Source organism: Carettochelys insculpta, chromosome 9 (assembly GCF_033958435.1).
Source record: "Carettochelys insculpta isolate YL-2023 chromosome 9, ASM3395843v1, whole genome shotgun sequence".
Taxonomy (NCBI): Eukaryota; Metazoa; Chordata; order Testudines; family Carettochelyidae; genus Carettochelys; species Carettochelys insculpta.
This window is the reverse complement of record NC_134145.1, coordinates 25,091,206-25,105,564: the sequence shown is the minus strand read 5'-3', so window position 1 is coordinate 25,105,564 and position 14,359 is coordinate 25,091,206. Positions and strand designations below refer to the sequence as shown.

The following is a 14,359-nucleotide window of genomic DNA, read 5'->3' as shown; positions in this document are numbered from 1 at the left end:
AATGTTTAGGTGCCTCCTTATTTGTCTGTATGGTTTACGGTAACAGTTAAAGCCTATTGAAAGAAAACTTGCATCACCATAGAGAATGTTCACCTTCTTGTGTCGTGTGTGATCTGTGAAATTAGACTTCGCCTAGTACAGCAGGAGGGTATATGCTCAAATGCTGGAATGCTCAGCGAATGAGGCCAGCTCGAGCAGTTGGGCTGGGTCTGTACTAGCATTCCTCTTTCAAAAGAGGAATGCAAATGAGGTGCAGACTTACATATCTGGCACCTCATTTGCATATTCTTTCAAAAGAAGAAAAGCAGTGTAAGTGCAGCTCTTTTGAAAGTAATCCCTATTCTCAAAAGAACCCTTCTTCATTTTTGTAGGAAGAAGGGGTTTTTTTGAAGATGGGGATTACTTTCAAAGAGCTGCATCTACACTGCTTTTCTTGCAAAAGAATATGCAAATGAGGTGCCAGATCTGTAAATCTGGCACCTCATTTGCAAGCCTCTTTTGAAAGAGGAATGCTAGTGTAGATGTAGCCTTAGAGTTGAGTAGGTTTTCCTTAGGCTTAGCTAAAATGGGAGCCTGGATGCCCATCAACATGTCCAGCACTCTAAAGACCATGTCATTGTGGAAGACAGTTGCCTCTAAGTTCAGTTTACTGTGGTTTTACTTCAGGAGATGTAAGATTAAGTAGATGTTGTTCTGTGTGCTCTTGTGTTTTTCATAAGGCCTGGTTGGGAGGCCTAAAGTCAATTGATGGCAATTGGCATTTCCGAAACTTCCCATGAGGGAGCGGGGTGGGTGTCTCATTTATCAGCAACTGTGGCAGTTTCTTGAAGAGGGAATCTGTCTCTCTATGTAAATCTTACTACCGGTTATGAGTCCACTGCAATTATGATTGAGGCAGTGGGGTGGGGGTGGGGGTTTGAGAAAGTGAGAGACGATAGCCTTGAGGGTGGATCACACAGTAAAAGACTTCTTCATTTGATCAGGCCTTTGACTCTTGCCTGGATGTTACCTTAATAGCAAGGAGTAGAGGATTCATGAAATTTTGTTTTTAGTGACTGTGTTTGGTGTTAGGTGGTGACAATAATTATGATCAGCTTCCTAAGTAAGCTGATTTCCAGTGCCTTCTAAAGGGAAAATTTTTCAGTTTAATTTTTTTTACATTGGATTGTTAGGATTTCTCATATGATGAATGAGCCCCGAAACTAAGACATTATGAAATCTCTTAATGGCTTTCCATAAGGAAATTGTTTAGTGTGTAAGGAGCCCATTGAGGTCCGGAGGGGCTTGGGTCACTTCTAGATTTTCAGGCCCCTATTGGAGTGGGATGTAATTTGACTTTTAATTTAACAGATGTTTTTCTAGTGTTTTTATGTGCAAATGCACTTATTTAGGGGCCCACATAAAACAAGTTGCAGAACTTATCAAATGCCAGAAAAAAGTATCTATATTTGATGCCCCTTGGAACTTGAGACCAAAGCCAAATGGCCCTCTTTTCCACTCCCCATAACTCTTGTATGCTTTCTCATAAATTGTTCTGAAAACAATTGCTGTGAGTTCTGAAAACTCTGCACTGCATAAAAGCCATAAACAACTAAAACTTGCCCCATGGCGTATAACTAAACTTAACAGAGCATAGTGATGATGATATTGAAAGTAGGGAAACTGGTTCTAGAAGAAGGTAATTCACGTTAAAGTTCTACAGGGGAGAAGCATGCTTGCGTGTGTGCATGCGTGTGTGTGTTTAAAATTATCTAGAAGTTTGGAGCTTGAAATATGCTGGAAGAAGATTACTGGCTACTTTCCTGACAGTTGAAAATCTTGTTTTAAAGTAGAGGAAGGAGGAAACATTCAGCCGTATTCAAATTAAATTGAGATATTAAAATAGAGAAAATAAAGAAGGTTGGTATCCTGTAATCTTGTAAAGCCACTAATAAGAAAATCTAAATATGACACTCCTGAAGTAATGGTGAGTTCTTGTAGGGAAGTAGACAGGCAATTGGCTCAATATCAGGAAGCTGGAGAAAGTGACTAGTAGGCCTCACCATTACTTCAGGGAGTTGGATATTTGGATATAAGTTAACTTTATTGTTTCACTCTGTATAACTGGGCTTCTGAACCAGTACAGTTTCACTCTTCTCTTTTAGAATTCTTAATAGAATGAGAGTCTGCCACATCAAAATGTTCACATTGAGCTCATTTTCATGGTACCTTGCATAAAGATGTAAAGAGAAGATAGGCTGGGAAGGGCATCCTTTAGAATTTGATAAGTGCACCTCTTGTAAAAGTGTTTAAAATTGTAATGAAGAAACTTTGAAATGGCAGTGAAATGCATTTTTCCAACCTGAAAAATACACAGTTCATAATACATGTAGCAATAGTTCTGTCTGTCTCTCTTCACAGGTCTGCAAAGAGACTGCTTGACCAGATAGTTGAAAAAGGAAGACCCACACCTGGATTTCATCATGGTGATGGACCAGGAAATTCTGTCCAAGAAATTATGATTCCAGCAAGTAAGGCAGGATTAGTTATTGGAAAAGGTGGAGAGACCATTAAACAACTTCAAGTAAGTTTTAAACATGGGAAGGTGTATATGAGAGAGGTCTGACTTTAAACTGCATGGAAATTCAATTTTGTGTTGTCAAATAGGAAAGAGCAGGAGTCAAAATGGTCATGATTCAAGATGGGCCACAGAACACTGGTGCAGACAAACCTCTTAGGATTACAGGAGATCCTTATAAAGTTCAGGTAAGTAACTTGTTTCTAGCTTCAATCTTTTGATATATAAAAATAATTTCACTATTACAGAATTTTAAATACATTTTATTCTCCTTTAGCAAGCCAAGGAGATGGTGTTGGAGTTGATTCGTGATCAAGGTGGCTTTAGAGAGGCTCGCAATGAATATGGCTCAAGAATAGGAGGAAATGAAGGGCTAGATGTATGTATTGTTGAAAATCAGTTATTTGTTGTGTACTTTGAGACATTTTAATGTTAAAAGCTAGTTAATATGAATGAGCTTTTAAAGTGTATCTGACAGTGGTTATAGCAGATAGCAGTTGCTTGCTTGCGCCTGAAATCCTAATAACGTTTTTATGTGGAGTGCAGCAGCCATTTTATGCTAAAAGTAATGGTTCTGGTTTTGAAGTGTTTTAATCCTTGTGAGAGGAGAAGAGGAGGTTAAAACTGTATTCCTTTTTATTGTGACTTGGTAGGAATATTACAGTTGTTTCAAGATATCGATATGTTCTTTTAAGGTTCCAATACCTCGTTTTGCTGTTGGTATTGTGATCGGAAGAAATGGAGAGATGATTAAAAAGATACAAAATGATGCTGGGGTTAGAATCCAGTTTAAACCAGGTGAGTGGAATGTCTGTGTGTAAATGTTGACCAACATAGCTTTGTTTTTGAGTAAAATATGGCTTAATTTAAAAATTACGTTTTTATTCTAGATGATGGAACAACTCCAGATAGAATAGCCCAAATTACAGGACCTCCAGACAGATGTCAGCATGCTGCAGAAATTATTACAGATCTTCTTCGAAGTGTCCAGGTTAGCTAATATTTATAAAATTTTGTTCAACCAAAAAAACCCACCTTTTTCAGCCTGAGTTTAGGAAAAATCTGTGTTTTTAGCTGTCTGTTTTAATAACCTTACTTAATAGTAGTAATTGAGTTGGTGTGGAAAACTGAATTTGGATTATAAAACATACTTATTTGTGGCTCTTAATGTGAGAGGGCTAATATTTTTAAAGTTAGTTTAAAGCCCTTAGCAGTGTCTGGTCCTGGCTCGTCTAGAGATCTGTGAGTTGGCTATGTCAATGCACTATCTGCTTTTTAATAATAATATTGCTGTCACTAGCCTTTTATCTAATCACTTGCTAATGGTCCCACCATTATAACTGAAATAAATAGGCAATCCTGTTTGGCTAAACAGGCACTCCCCAAGCTACAAACATCTGAACAAAAGCTTGTATGTAGTGTCAGGGAGGGATGTCCTTGATTTATGGTGTCCTATGCTGTACTGGTAAAATGGTGCCCCTATGCCCAATAGCAACAATGGGAGGGAGGCAAATGAATTTTTTTTTTTTTTTTTTTTAGAGATGTGATTTTTTTTATAATCTGCAGTAACACACTAATTTAATATTTAAACGAAATGTTAAGGTCCTGTAGACCAACACAGTAAATTCAGAAACTGACAGCATATAGCTGGGGTTTGCAAATGCCTGTTAAATGGCTTCATTACTACTTGAATGGCTCTCACAAGTTCATGGTTTTGCTAATAGGTTTGGCTGACTTTTACAGCGGAAGCAGAGACACAACAGGGCTAAGAGGTGGTGTGGGTCAGCATTAAGACCTAGTGATGTCCCAAATATCAGATGCCCTAAGTGGCTTTGTGTATGTAAGCAGTGTGCTGGCCTCAAGGGTGCAGGCAAGAAGCACACATGGTAGTGAGCAGTGCAAGTGCTGGCCAGAGGACACTGGGTGAGCAAGGGGTGGTTGCACAGGTTTCTGCTCCCAGTACCCCAGTCTGTCTGCTGCCTTCCTTCCCAGCTCTTCATGTCAACCTACTGGGTTCTGGGTGGTTTTCCACCTTTCTTCTTGCACCTCAGAATGATTTTGAGGAAGACCACTTGGCTCTTGTGGTTACCTGGAAATTAAGCAGGAATATAAAATGAGTGGAAGCACTTCAATGAAGAAAATCCTTAATTGAAATGTATATGTGTATATAGCTAAAAATAGTAAAATCTGTTTACTGTTTTGACATTTATGTGACTTGGCAGTGCACTTTGGTTTAGTCACCCGTTGTCACTAGTGAATTAATTGTGGTAAATGAGGGAGAAAGTTACAGTAGTGTGTGCTAACTTGTGGCTTTTCCCCCTCTATTAGGCTGGTAATCCTGGTGGTCCAGGACCTGGTGGCCGAGGAAGGGGTAGAGGCCAAGGCAATTGGAACATGGGGCCTCCTGGTGGATTACAGGAATTTAATTTTATTGTACCCACTGGAAAAACTGGATTAATCATTGGAAAAGGCAATATATTTTACACTCAAATATATTCTAGTTAGAAATCATAGTGCTTTATTATACTAGAAATCTTTGCAAAAAGTGCACTGATTTTCTTTTTCAGTTTAGTTTAGCTATGTAATCACTGATTAATGGAGCAGTAATTTTCTTTAGAAAATAATGGAAATTTCTAGTAGCCAGAGTAATGTGAATTTCACCAACAATTATAACAAAAAGTCTGAAGTTATTAAAACTCAAGTCTGAAATGTTTTTTCTGGTACATTCTTCCATTCAGTCCAAGTGCATGTAACTTTTCTTCCAGTGTGAGCTTAACCTAGCCTCTGTTTATCACACATACTGGGATTCTCAAAAAAATCCCTGCACTTTTCAGCAAAGATCTAATTAAATGAAGTTTCATTATTAAGATGCTTTACCTTCACAGAAGTATGATAATTTATAGACCATACCAGGCTTTGCATTGTTGTTGTTGTGATGTAACTCTGCTGTCAAATGAAATACTACTTTAGTATTGTCTGTTTCTCTACTCATAGGTACTGTATGGAAAATTTATTACAAGTCTGTAGTTCATTGTTAATCTTAGTACTAGAGCATGGTTTAAATGTACACAAGCTTGCATCTTCCATTTGAAAACTGTATAGCTGCTAGTATTATAAATTACACTTGAAATTACAGCAGATGAAGGAGATGAGATAATCTTTTGTCATCTTTTCAAATAATTCAGTTGTGCACAATTGGTAACTCTTGTTCAACAATTAATTTCACTTTTTGGTTAGTTGCATTTTCTATCATCCAAGGCCATTCATGGTAGGGAAGCTCAGGTATGTGCTCTTCAACAGGCCCTGCAAAAATCTGTTTACCAGGAACTTTTCATCAAAGCTGGAAGATGGGAGGCGGTGTCAGTAGATGGACTAGACTGGAGCATGTTTAGTGACTGCATTTTAAAATCTTCCCAAAGAGCCTTTATTGGTGTGCAAGGAAATCTTGGTCGGGGGTGCATGTGTGCGTGTGGTTTTTTTATTTATTTATTTTAAAGCGCATTGTCTGGAAGGCAGGGATTTTATTAGTTAAAAATTGTAATTTGAAGTTGAGGTTCTTTTTGTGCATTTTGTCTTTTCTGTGTATTCTGTCTTGTTCTTAGTGTTACATATCTGACGACTAAGTCTTTCCTTTCCTGATGTTTTCTGCTTAATAACAAAATTTACTGGTTTCTGTATGCATAATTTATCAAACTCTTAGATGAAGAGTATATACCTATATATAATTTTAGGCATCCATTTCTCTTCCTAGCTAATATTTTGTTACAGTTTAAGAGACGTGGAAGAAGACTGCCATTGTATGGGGTTTTTACTGAAATATTTGCTATTGTCTTGATGTCTTCTTTGGGGCTGGCGGTGTTTGTTTTTGGGTGTGGTCCCTACTGTTAAGAGGATGTAAGGGCCAATGAAATAGTTCACTTTTTTGTATATCAGTGTACATATCTCAAAAGGAGATAAACTATCGATTCTAATTCAGTAATCTCTTTATTTTCTCATAAATGGCTTTTGTCTGGTGTCTTTAGTACTAGAGTTAAATGTCTTGCCATCAAAGGTGATGTTTTGATTTACAGGTGGTGAAACTATCAAAAGCATAAGTCAACAATCTGGGGCTAGAATAGAACTTCAGAGAAATCCTCCTCCAAATGCAGATCCTAACATGAAGTTGTTTACTATCCGTGGGACCCCACAGCAAATTGATTATGCTCGACAACTTATAGAAGAAAAGATTGGAGTGAGTATTCTGAGAAGCATGTTTAATTTCTGTAAAGGCCCACTGGTATGCAGGGTACATTCATCCCTTAATTGCTTCAAGATATAGTTCAAAAAATGAAGGAAGTTGAACTTGATGGCTGGTCTGTTTTCTGTTTCTTCTGGGTTGCTTGTATAAAAGTTAACTGGTTGATGGTAACTAGAAGCTTGTAATCGGTGTCTGATTGTAAAGTGAGACATGTAAACATAATCACTTACTAATACAGACTCTTGGTGGTAGTCTGAGAGGTGAAGGATTAAATGGGAAAAATATACAATTAGCCTTTCCAAGTGCCCATTTTCACTTTTGTTACTCTGTCGATAATGAAGAATTTGACAGCCTAGGAGACCAATTTTGGGTCTTCTAAAGTACTAAATTTAAAAAGACAACACGAATTTATATCTTTACAGTATGCTTTTACTTCCTTCAGGTGGACTTTGTGTTGTCATGGCTCATTTGTGTACTCTTGCTGATTATTCTATTTAAATCATGGGTGTCCAACCTTTTGGCTTGCCTGGGCCGCATTGAGTGAAGAGGAATTGTCTTGGGCCGCATATAAAATATATAATATAGTTAATGTATATAAATCACATAATAATGTTAAAAGGTTACGATCTTGTGGGGCCGCATTACTAGCTGTCCAGGGCCGTGGGTTGGACGTGCCTGATTTAAATCATGTTTGTTTGCCTACACAGATTTATTTATTGATGATCTATTTTACGTTCACAGTATTTGTGCAGTTTTGTAATTAAGTGTCTAAGTATTCAAACAGCAGGAAATTGGACTAAAAAAACTATGGATTTTTATACAGTGCTCAGAATAGCTCATGCATAGTAGGGATGTAAAATTCTGTTTTAATTGGTTAAACAGTAGGTTTAGCCGGTTAAGCCAGTGTTGCCCAAACTTAAAACATTTGTGTACCCCCTCTCCCAGTGCTTATCTCCTGATTATTTTTTTTTTTATGTAATTTTTCTGCCATGAACCCATAGTCCTTTTGTGTTTCACCAGTGGGGCGTGTACCGCACTTTGGGAAACATTTGGTTAACCAATTAAAAAGTGGGGTGGGGGGGCATTTGGGGAGATGGCTCCTCCCTTGCCCACAGCACGCTGGGGACTGGGGCTGCTCTGGCCATCCTGGAGTGCTCCCATTGTGGCTGCAGCTCAGGTCCTTGGCACATTGAGGGTGGGGGGCGCTCCAGCCCTGATGGAGTAGCCGCTGTCCACAGCAGGAGGGCTGTTCCAGCAGGCCGCAACCTCTTGGCTATTGCGAATGGGGCCTGTTCCATTGGGGTTGGAGTGCTCGTGCCCACAATGGGCATGGAACTGCTCCAGCCCTTACTGGTTAACCATAACCAGTATGCCTCATCCCTTTTAGGATGAGGCTTGCCTGTTAACTGTTATCATCCCTAATCTATAGTTTGGTATCTCCTCCTCCCCCCCACCTCTACTGGATTAAAACACTATTTTTGGTTGAAAGTCAAATTTGTCATATTTAATTCTCTGGTTGCATGGAAGTAATTTCATTTTACATCTTCATGTCCTCATTCAGAACATTCTTATTCTGATTTTTAATCCTATTACTAAGGCTTAAGATAGTGGTTGTCTAATTATTCTGGCTTGATCATCAGCTTGTACTTGAACACAGATATAGCTAATCAACAAAATTAAGTATTTTTTGGTTCTTTAAACCTGCTGCTGTTGAAGTTGTCCATAAACAGTTCCTTGAGAACCAAATCAATTCGAATGCTAGCTAGGAAAGAATTCTTAAAGAATAAGCACTTGGAAGGAAAAGTTGAGTGAACACCTAAGTGAAATGTTTTAGACGAGCTTCTGCTGGAATTCAGACTTGTTTCCGTTTTGTGAAAACATGGGGGTCACTCTTCCACTCCCCCACCCACTTCTTTCCTGTTATAGGGTCCAGTCAATCCTTTGGGCCCCCCTGTTCCTCATGGGCCCCATGGTGTTGTTCCTGGCCCACATGGACCTCCTGTCCCACCAGGTCCTGCCGCGCCTATGGGACCTTACAATCCTGCTCCTTATAATCCAGGTCCTCCTGGTCCTGCTCCTCCGTAAGTACTGCATCAGTTATTTTTATTATTTTCAAAGCATGATTCTCAAATTGTATTTCAGTTCATTTGGCTATTTGTCTTTTACAGTGGCCCTCCAGCCCCATATGCTCCCCAAGGTTGGGGAAATGCCTACCCACACTGGCAGCCACCGAATCCACCAGACCCAGGTAAGAAACTTGGTGTTTTTCAGAAAACAGTGTGTTCAGGCACACATTCCATTAATGCTTGTACACTGCCTGCTTTTAAAGCTTTTATTTTTTTATTGGTACCAGTAAATTCGAAAAGCTGCTTGTACTTGGAGTCTACTTTTATTGATCCCCAGTTTGAATGTGCACTTCTACTTATACCACATGTTGGTTGTGGACTGGAAAATCAGTTCCCGGAAAAGCAGGACTGTGCTTGCTCCCTCCTTATTATGGAAAGCGTGATGTTGGGGGCATGCATCCCAACTTCTCCCGTTTTACTAGTCAGTTGGATCTCAGAATTACGGTGTTGAAATAGTTTTTCTTTTTTTCCTTTTGTCTCTTGCCCATGTTGCTCAAAGAATCCATGGGTGTACTGCTCTGAGGCATTGTTTTGTGTTCCTGTCCAACAAATAGATTATTGGGGTTTTCGAATCTATCAGTGAACATGGTTTCTCATTGTTTCTGCTATAACTAATTTTTTTAAGTGGTGTGTGAATCAGGATGAAATTAAACCCTTTAAATTCCTCCACGCTTTCCATATTTCTCATCACTATTTTGAGGGGTAGGGGTTTTTCTGTACTTTTAGTCCTTATGAATCCTAATGTAATTGAGGTTGCTAAGGATCACCAGATTCTTGGATTCTTTTTCAGTATTTTATTTCCATCTTTTCTGATGTCCACCTTATTGAGAAATTTTTACCTCAAAATGCATTGAAAAATAACTACAGTCTCTCTCTCTTTGTCATTGTGCTGAGAAATGGGTGTTATGTTTAGGAGGCAGATGCTCATGGTGGGTTGTTGCTCTTCTGCCAACATCTTAAATTACAGGATGGTGATGTATTTTGAGTTTTGCATTGCCTTTTTCATCCTGGGCTTTCCCCTCCCCCCCCCCCCCAGATATTTTTGGCAGTGTGCAATATAATCTTGAAGCACTATTCCTACTGTCCATTATAGAAGAGATTTATCTAGTACTAGTTGAAAAAGTTTCTCAATGATTTTTTGAATGAAAATTTAAAAAAAAAATTTCAAGAAAAAATTTCTGTTTGGAAAAATCTAGCCTTCAGTTGAAAAATCTAACATGAGTAAATCGGGACTGTTTTGGTTTTGGCTGCAAACTGAAAAATTCTGTTTTTGAAATGCTGCTGTCTGTGGGAGTTACAGGCTGTCTCTACACTAGAAATGTTGCAGCATTGTGGCTGCACTGATGTAGCTGTGCTGCTGTAGTGATTTTAGTTTAATGCTTTTAGCTGACCAGAGAGCTCTCCCATTGGCCTGATTTCTGTACCTTCCACAAAGGGTAATAGCTGTGTTGTCAAGAGAAGCTCTCCTGTCAACACAGCACTGTCTAAACTAGTGTTTAGGTAGAGCTGCAAAGATATGATTATTCACAGCCCGTGTGATGTAAATCACACCAAAGTCCTAGGATAGAAAAGATCCTGGTTTATCTTGTTCTCTTTCTCGACTATAGATCTTGGAGTACACTAGAGCCTATGATGCGCTGATCAACAAGAGGGAGTACAGCCCTGAGAGATAAAGTTCAGCCACAGGACAGGGCTGTGTGTAATAGGAGCATGAGGCACCCAACCCTTAAATTCCAAGAGGCATTACAGTATTTCCAAACTGAAATTTTATTTTAAACAAACCAAAGGAGGAATTATTCACCAAAAAGTCAAGATTTGGGGGAGGAGGAGGAGGAGAACAGTTTCTGACCAACACTAAGCCCTAACACAGTAATTCTAATGATAGGCAACTTGTGGCCACTTCTACTGTGAGCAGAGTTCTTTTTGTTCATTTTATGTTTTACAGACAAGCACTAACTTAAAATTATTGTTTTCTGACATGTAACAGTGGTGGAGATTTAGATGTAGTAACGCAAACAAATCTTCAGCTCTTTTAACAGGAGCTATTCACAGTCATTTACCTGGCAGTTTTCTTTTATGGGACTAGAGTTCATTTCATTCTTTCTCTGTAACATGTTACAGAGCATGGTAGTAAGTTTACATCTCTTCGGGTATCCCACTTCCTCAAGCTTTCAGTAAACTAATCTATGACCTGCCAAAGAACAACAAACCTTGATCTTAGTGTTTTGTATTTTCCCAGTAAATATCCAGCATTCAGTCGCGGAGTGGTGTTGGGATAGTATGTGTTAGCTTGGTGCTAGCGGAGAGATCATAGGATCAGTTTCAGTTTTTAATGGATGAAATGATATATAGTATCAGCATTTTAGTATAAATAGGAACCAGTGGACCAGATTGTGTCCCTGTTCAGTAAGGACAAAAACTGGTTACATGAGAATTCCCTCTGTGTGTGGGCGGGGGTGGGGCAGGGGATGCCTTGCTGGTAGGACTGTCATACCAGCTCCTACCTTACTCCCACCTAGCATCTGTTCTCCTTGCAACAAACCTTAAAAAGAAAAGAGGAAAAAGTTCAATTTCTCTAAATTTGCTCCTGGGAACCATCCAGGTCAGAGACTTGTGTTTGGGTTTTTTTCCTAAATAGTCTTAAACTACCTCCTCGATACCTGGCTCAAATTTTTTAAATACTTGAATTTTAAAATTCTTGTATTTAGACCATGCTGTTCTAGTGCTATGTACTTCTTCGGTATCCAGCTTTCGTTTTCTTGTAGTAATGTGTCATTGTTTTCTGTTCTCTTTTCTCCTCTGCTCTGCCCCATTTAATTCTTTCCATCTGTTCAGTTTGTGTTGCTCGCTCTCTCTTTTGGTCTGTGGGTGCAGTTTTGATCATCCTTTCCCCATGTGCTTAGTTTAGTTCTGTCTTGAGAACCTCAGTTGGATTGTTTGGGTTGGTTAGCCGTCCATGTTCATATACAGGTGTCTGTAAGCTTCAAGAACATAGATCACATTTTCTGCTGAACCACGTGAAGTTTTCCAATCCCTGATGTGCCTGAAAACCATCTTTTACAAACTGGTGGTATAGTTCGCTTTGTGTGGTTCAACAGAGTGAATTGTTCCTAAAATATGAATGAGAGAACCAAGAGGACTGGAAGCAAAACCATTTGACTCTAGAGCTATAACTAAAAATAATCAGATATATAGAAGGTGTGGATCAAGCGAAACTTTCCATGTTACAGAATCATGGACAGTTGAAATAAAGATTAATAATTCTTGAACTGCACCTCTGATATAAACTTTTATAAGGTTACTAAAACAGACAAAAATGAGCGCTGTGGTACAGATGTACACTTTTTAGCACATACACAATTAATATTACTCAGCACATCATACTCCCTGATAGATTTGTGTGTGCTAGAACATCAAAACATGACAGTGAACCTGGCTTGGTTAATATGGTAATTTTTAACTCAATTTTTTAATAATCTCAAATTTTTAATGTTTGTGTTTTTTAAATAGAACCAACTTCAGTTCACTTTAAAGGGATGAAATGAATTTATAACACATTTAACATTTCATTAGTAAGTGTTATAATACAGTTTCTTAAGAAAAATGAGTAATCCCAGAAAAAATCTACATCTGAGATTTTGTTTAAAAAAAAGTTGTATTATAGATTGATTGGTTTATTTCTTAGGTAAACCAGGGACAGATCCCAATTCAGCAGCATGGGCAGCTTATTATGCTCATTACTACCAGCAGCAAGCACAGCCGCCACCTGCAGCCCCTCCTGCTGGACCACCTACAACTCAAACTAATGGACAAGGTATTCAAAGTTTAAGAAACACTGCTCTAAACTGTTTTCAGTGATGATTCAAGATAGACTTGTATCCAAGAATGTGCCTACATATGCAAGTTGCACTGGCTTAATTTAAATCCATTTAGTGTGTTCACAGGTGTAAATTGGTTTAAATCTGTCATATCAATTCAATATGAGTCCAAACACAAAGTCATAAGCTTTAACAAAACCAGTGTAAAATCACACCATATCTGTACAATTTTGGAATGCTGGTCTAACATTTTAGATTGCAAGTGGTTGTAGAGAATGGGTTACTAATTTCATGTATTCTTGAGAAATTTAAAATATTAAATTTTGAAGTAGTTGTCTTATTTTAGTGTTAACTACTAAACGAGCCTTTTTATAGGGTGTGGTAGCAGGTTGATTTCATTTTTAAGTAAAGTATATATAAATATGTAAGCTATTGTTGGTTTCAGATTAATAGCCATTTGCAAGAAAATGTTAATATACAAAATTTTTGTTTTAGGGAATTAAATTCACATATTTTATTTTTACTTTCTATGAATCAGGAGATCAGCCAAATCCAGCACCAGCAGGGCAGGTTGATTACACCAAAGCTTGGGAAGAGTATTACAAAAAAATGGGTATGTTACTCATTTTTGGTTTCTTGAGAAATGGATCTTTGTAAGGGGAAAATGGTATTCACATTTGATTTGGCAGTGTTGGCAGGGGGTGAGGAAACTCTCTAATGCTGGAGTAGTTTGGCTTAGGTTCTTCAATTGCGGTAATTGAGCACATTGTGGTGGGAAATCTGACTAATTACAATAAGATCTAAGATGCTGCATATTTGGGGAGGTGTAGTATATTTTCTTAAATTCTTTTATTCCCTAACTGGCATTGAGGAACAGATGCAGTAGAAGTTTTTGTTTTTGTTTTTCGTTTTAAACCAAGCAAATATGATATCCAAGAAAGTACATTATGTAATGCATGGGTGGAGAAACTTTTATCTGTCACAGGCCATTGACGCACAGAAAGAATCAATTGTGGGCCACTCACCTGCAGGGCATGAGTGGGGTGGGCCTCATGGTTTCCACCACAGCAGGACAAGACAGAGCTCATGGCTCCAGCCCCACAAGAGAGAGGGGCCGTGGAGGTAATAGCGCTGGAACAGTTTTTACCATGAGGGTGTGGAAAGCCATTGGTTCCCAGACTTTTTTTACATGGCAATCTCATTTCCTCTAACCTCTCCCCAGTTGCCTCTCTCCAGAGCTTAGGGGCAAAAGTTGGGCACAGCTCCAAGGAGGAGATGGTGGGGTGGGGGGGGGTGGATGTAAGACAGGAGTAAGGGGTCTGAGACTGAGACCACAGCAGAGGGCCATTGGCCTGGTCCCAGGCTGGAGGGTCCAGCAGCTGCTAGGACATTGGGAGTGGAGACCTGGGCAGGGATCTACTGCAAAACCTGCTGTGTTCACACCAAATTCCCATGCCTCTGTGGGGAGGATAGGATCACCTAGGCTGCGTCTACACGTGCACGCTACTTCGAAGTAGCGGCAGTAACTTCGAAATAGCGCCCGTCACGTCTACACGTGTTGGGCGCTATTTCGAAGTTGAAATCGACGTTAGGCGGCGAGACGTCGAAGTCGCTAACCCCA

General features: G+C 39.1%; 1 protein-coding gene across 14 annotated transcripts in view; it reads left to right on the top strand.

Annotated features, from left to right (window-relative positions):
- The window catches only part of FUBP1 (far upstream element binding protein 1), a 61,615-nt gene that overhangs the window by 9,866 nt on the left and 37,390 nt on the right, over nucleotides 1-14,359 (top strand). For all 14 annotated transcript variants that reach the window (XR_012646678.1, XR_012646682.1, XR_012646681.1 and 11 more), the window contains 11 exons: nucleotides 2,401-2,563; nucleotides 2,647-2,745; nucleotides 2,835-2,936; nucleotides 3,253-3,355; nucleotides 3,448-3,548; nucleotides 4,886-5,027; nucleotides 6,628-6,788; nucleotides 8,721-8,875; nucleotides 8,963-9,042; nucleotides 12,606-12,734; nucleotides 13,277-13,351. Coding sequence is in view for 8 of the 14 variants with exons in the window: in XM_075003591.1 (XP_074859692.1) it covers nucleotides 2,401-2,563; nucleotides 2,647-2,745; nucleotides 2,835-2,936; nucleotides 3,253-3,355; nucleotides 3,448-3,548; nucleotides 4,886-5,027; nucleotides 6,628-6,788; nucleotides 8,721-8,875; nucleotides 8,963-9,042; nucleotides 12,606-12,734; nucleotides 13,277-13,351 (1,310 nt within the window). In the remaining 6 variants the exon portion in view is untranslated. The remainder of the gene's footprint in view (nucleotides 1-2,400; nucleotides 2,564-2,646; nucleotides 2,746-2,834; nucleotides 2,937-3,252; nucleotides 3,356-3,447; nucleotides 3,549-4,885; nucleotides 5,028-6,627; nucleotides 6,789-8,720; nucleotides 8,876-8,962; nucleotides 9,043-12,605; nucleotides 12,735-13,276; nucleotides 13,352-14,359) is intronic.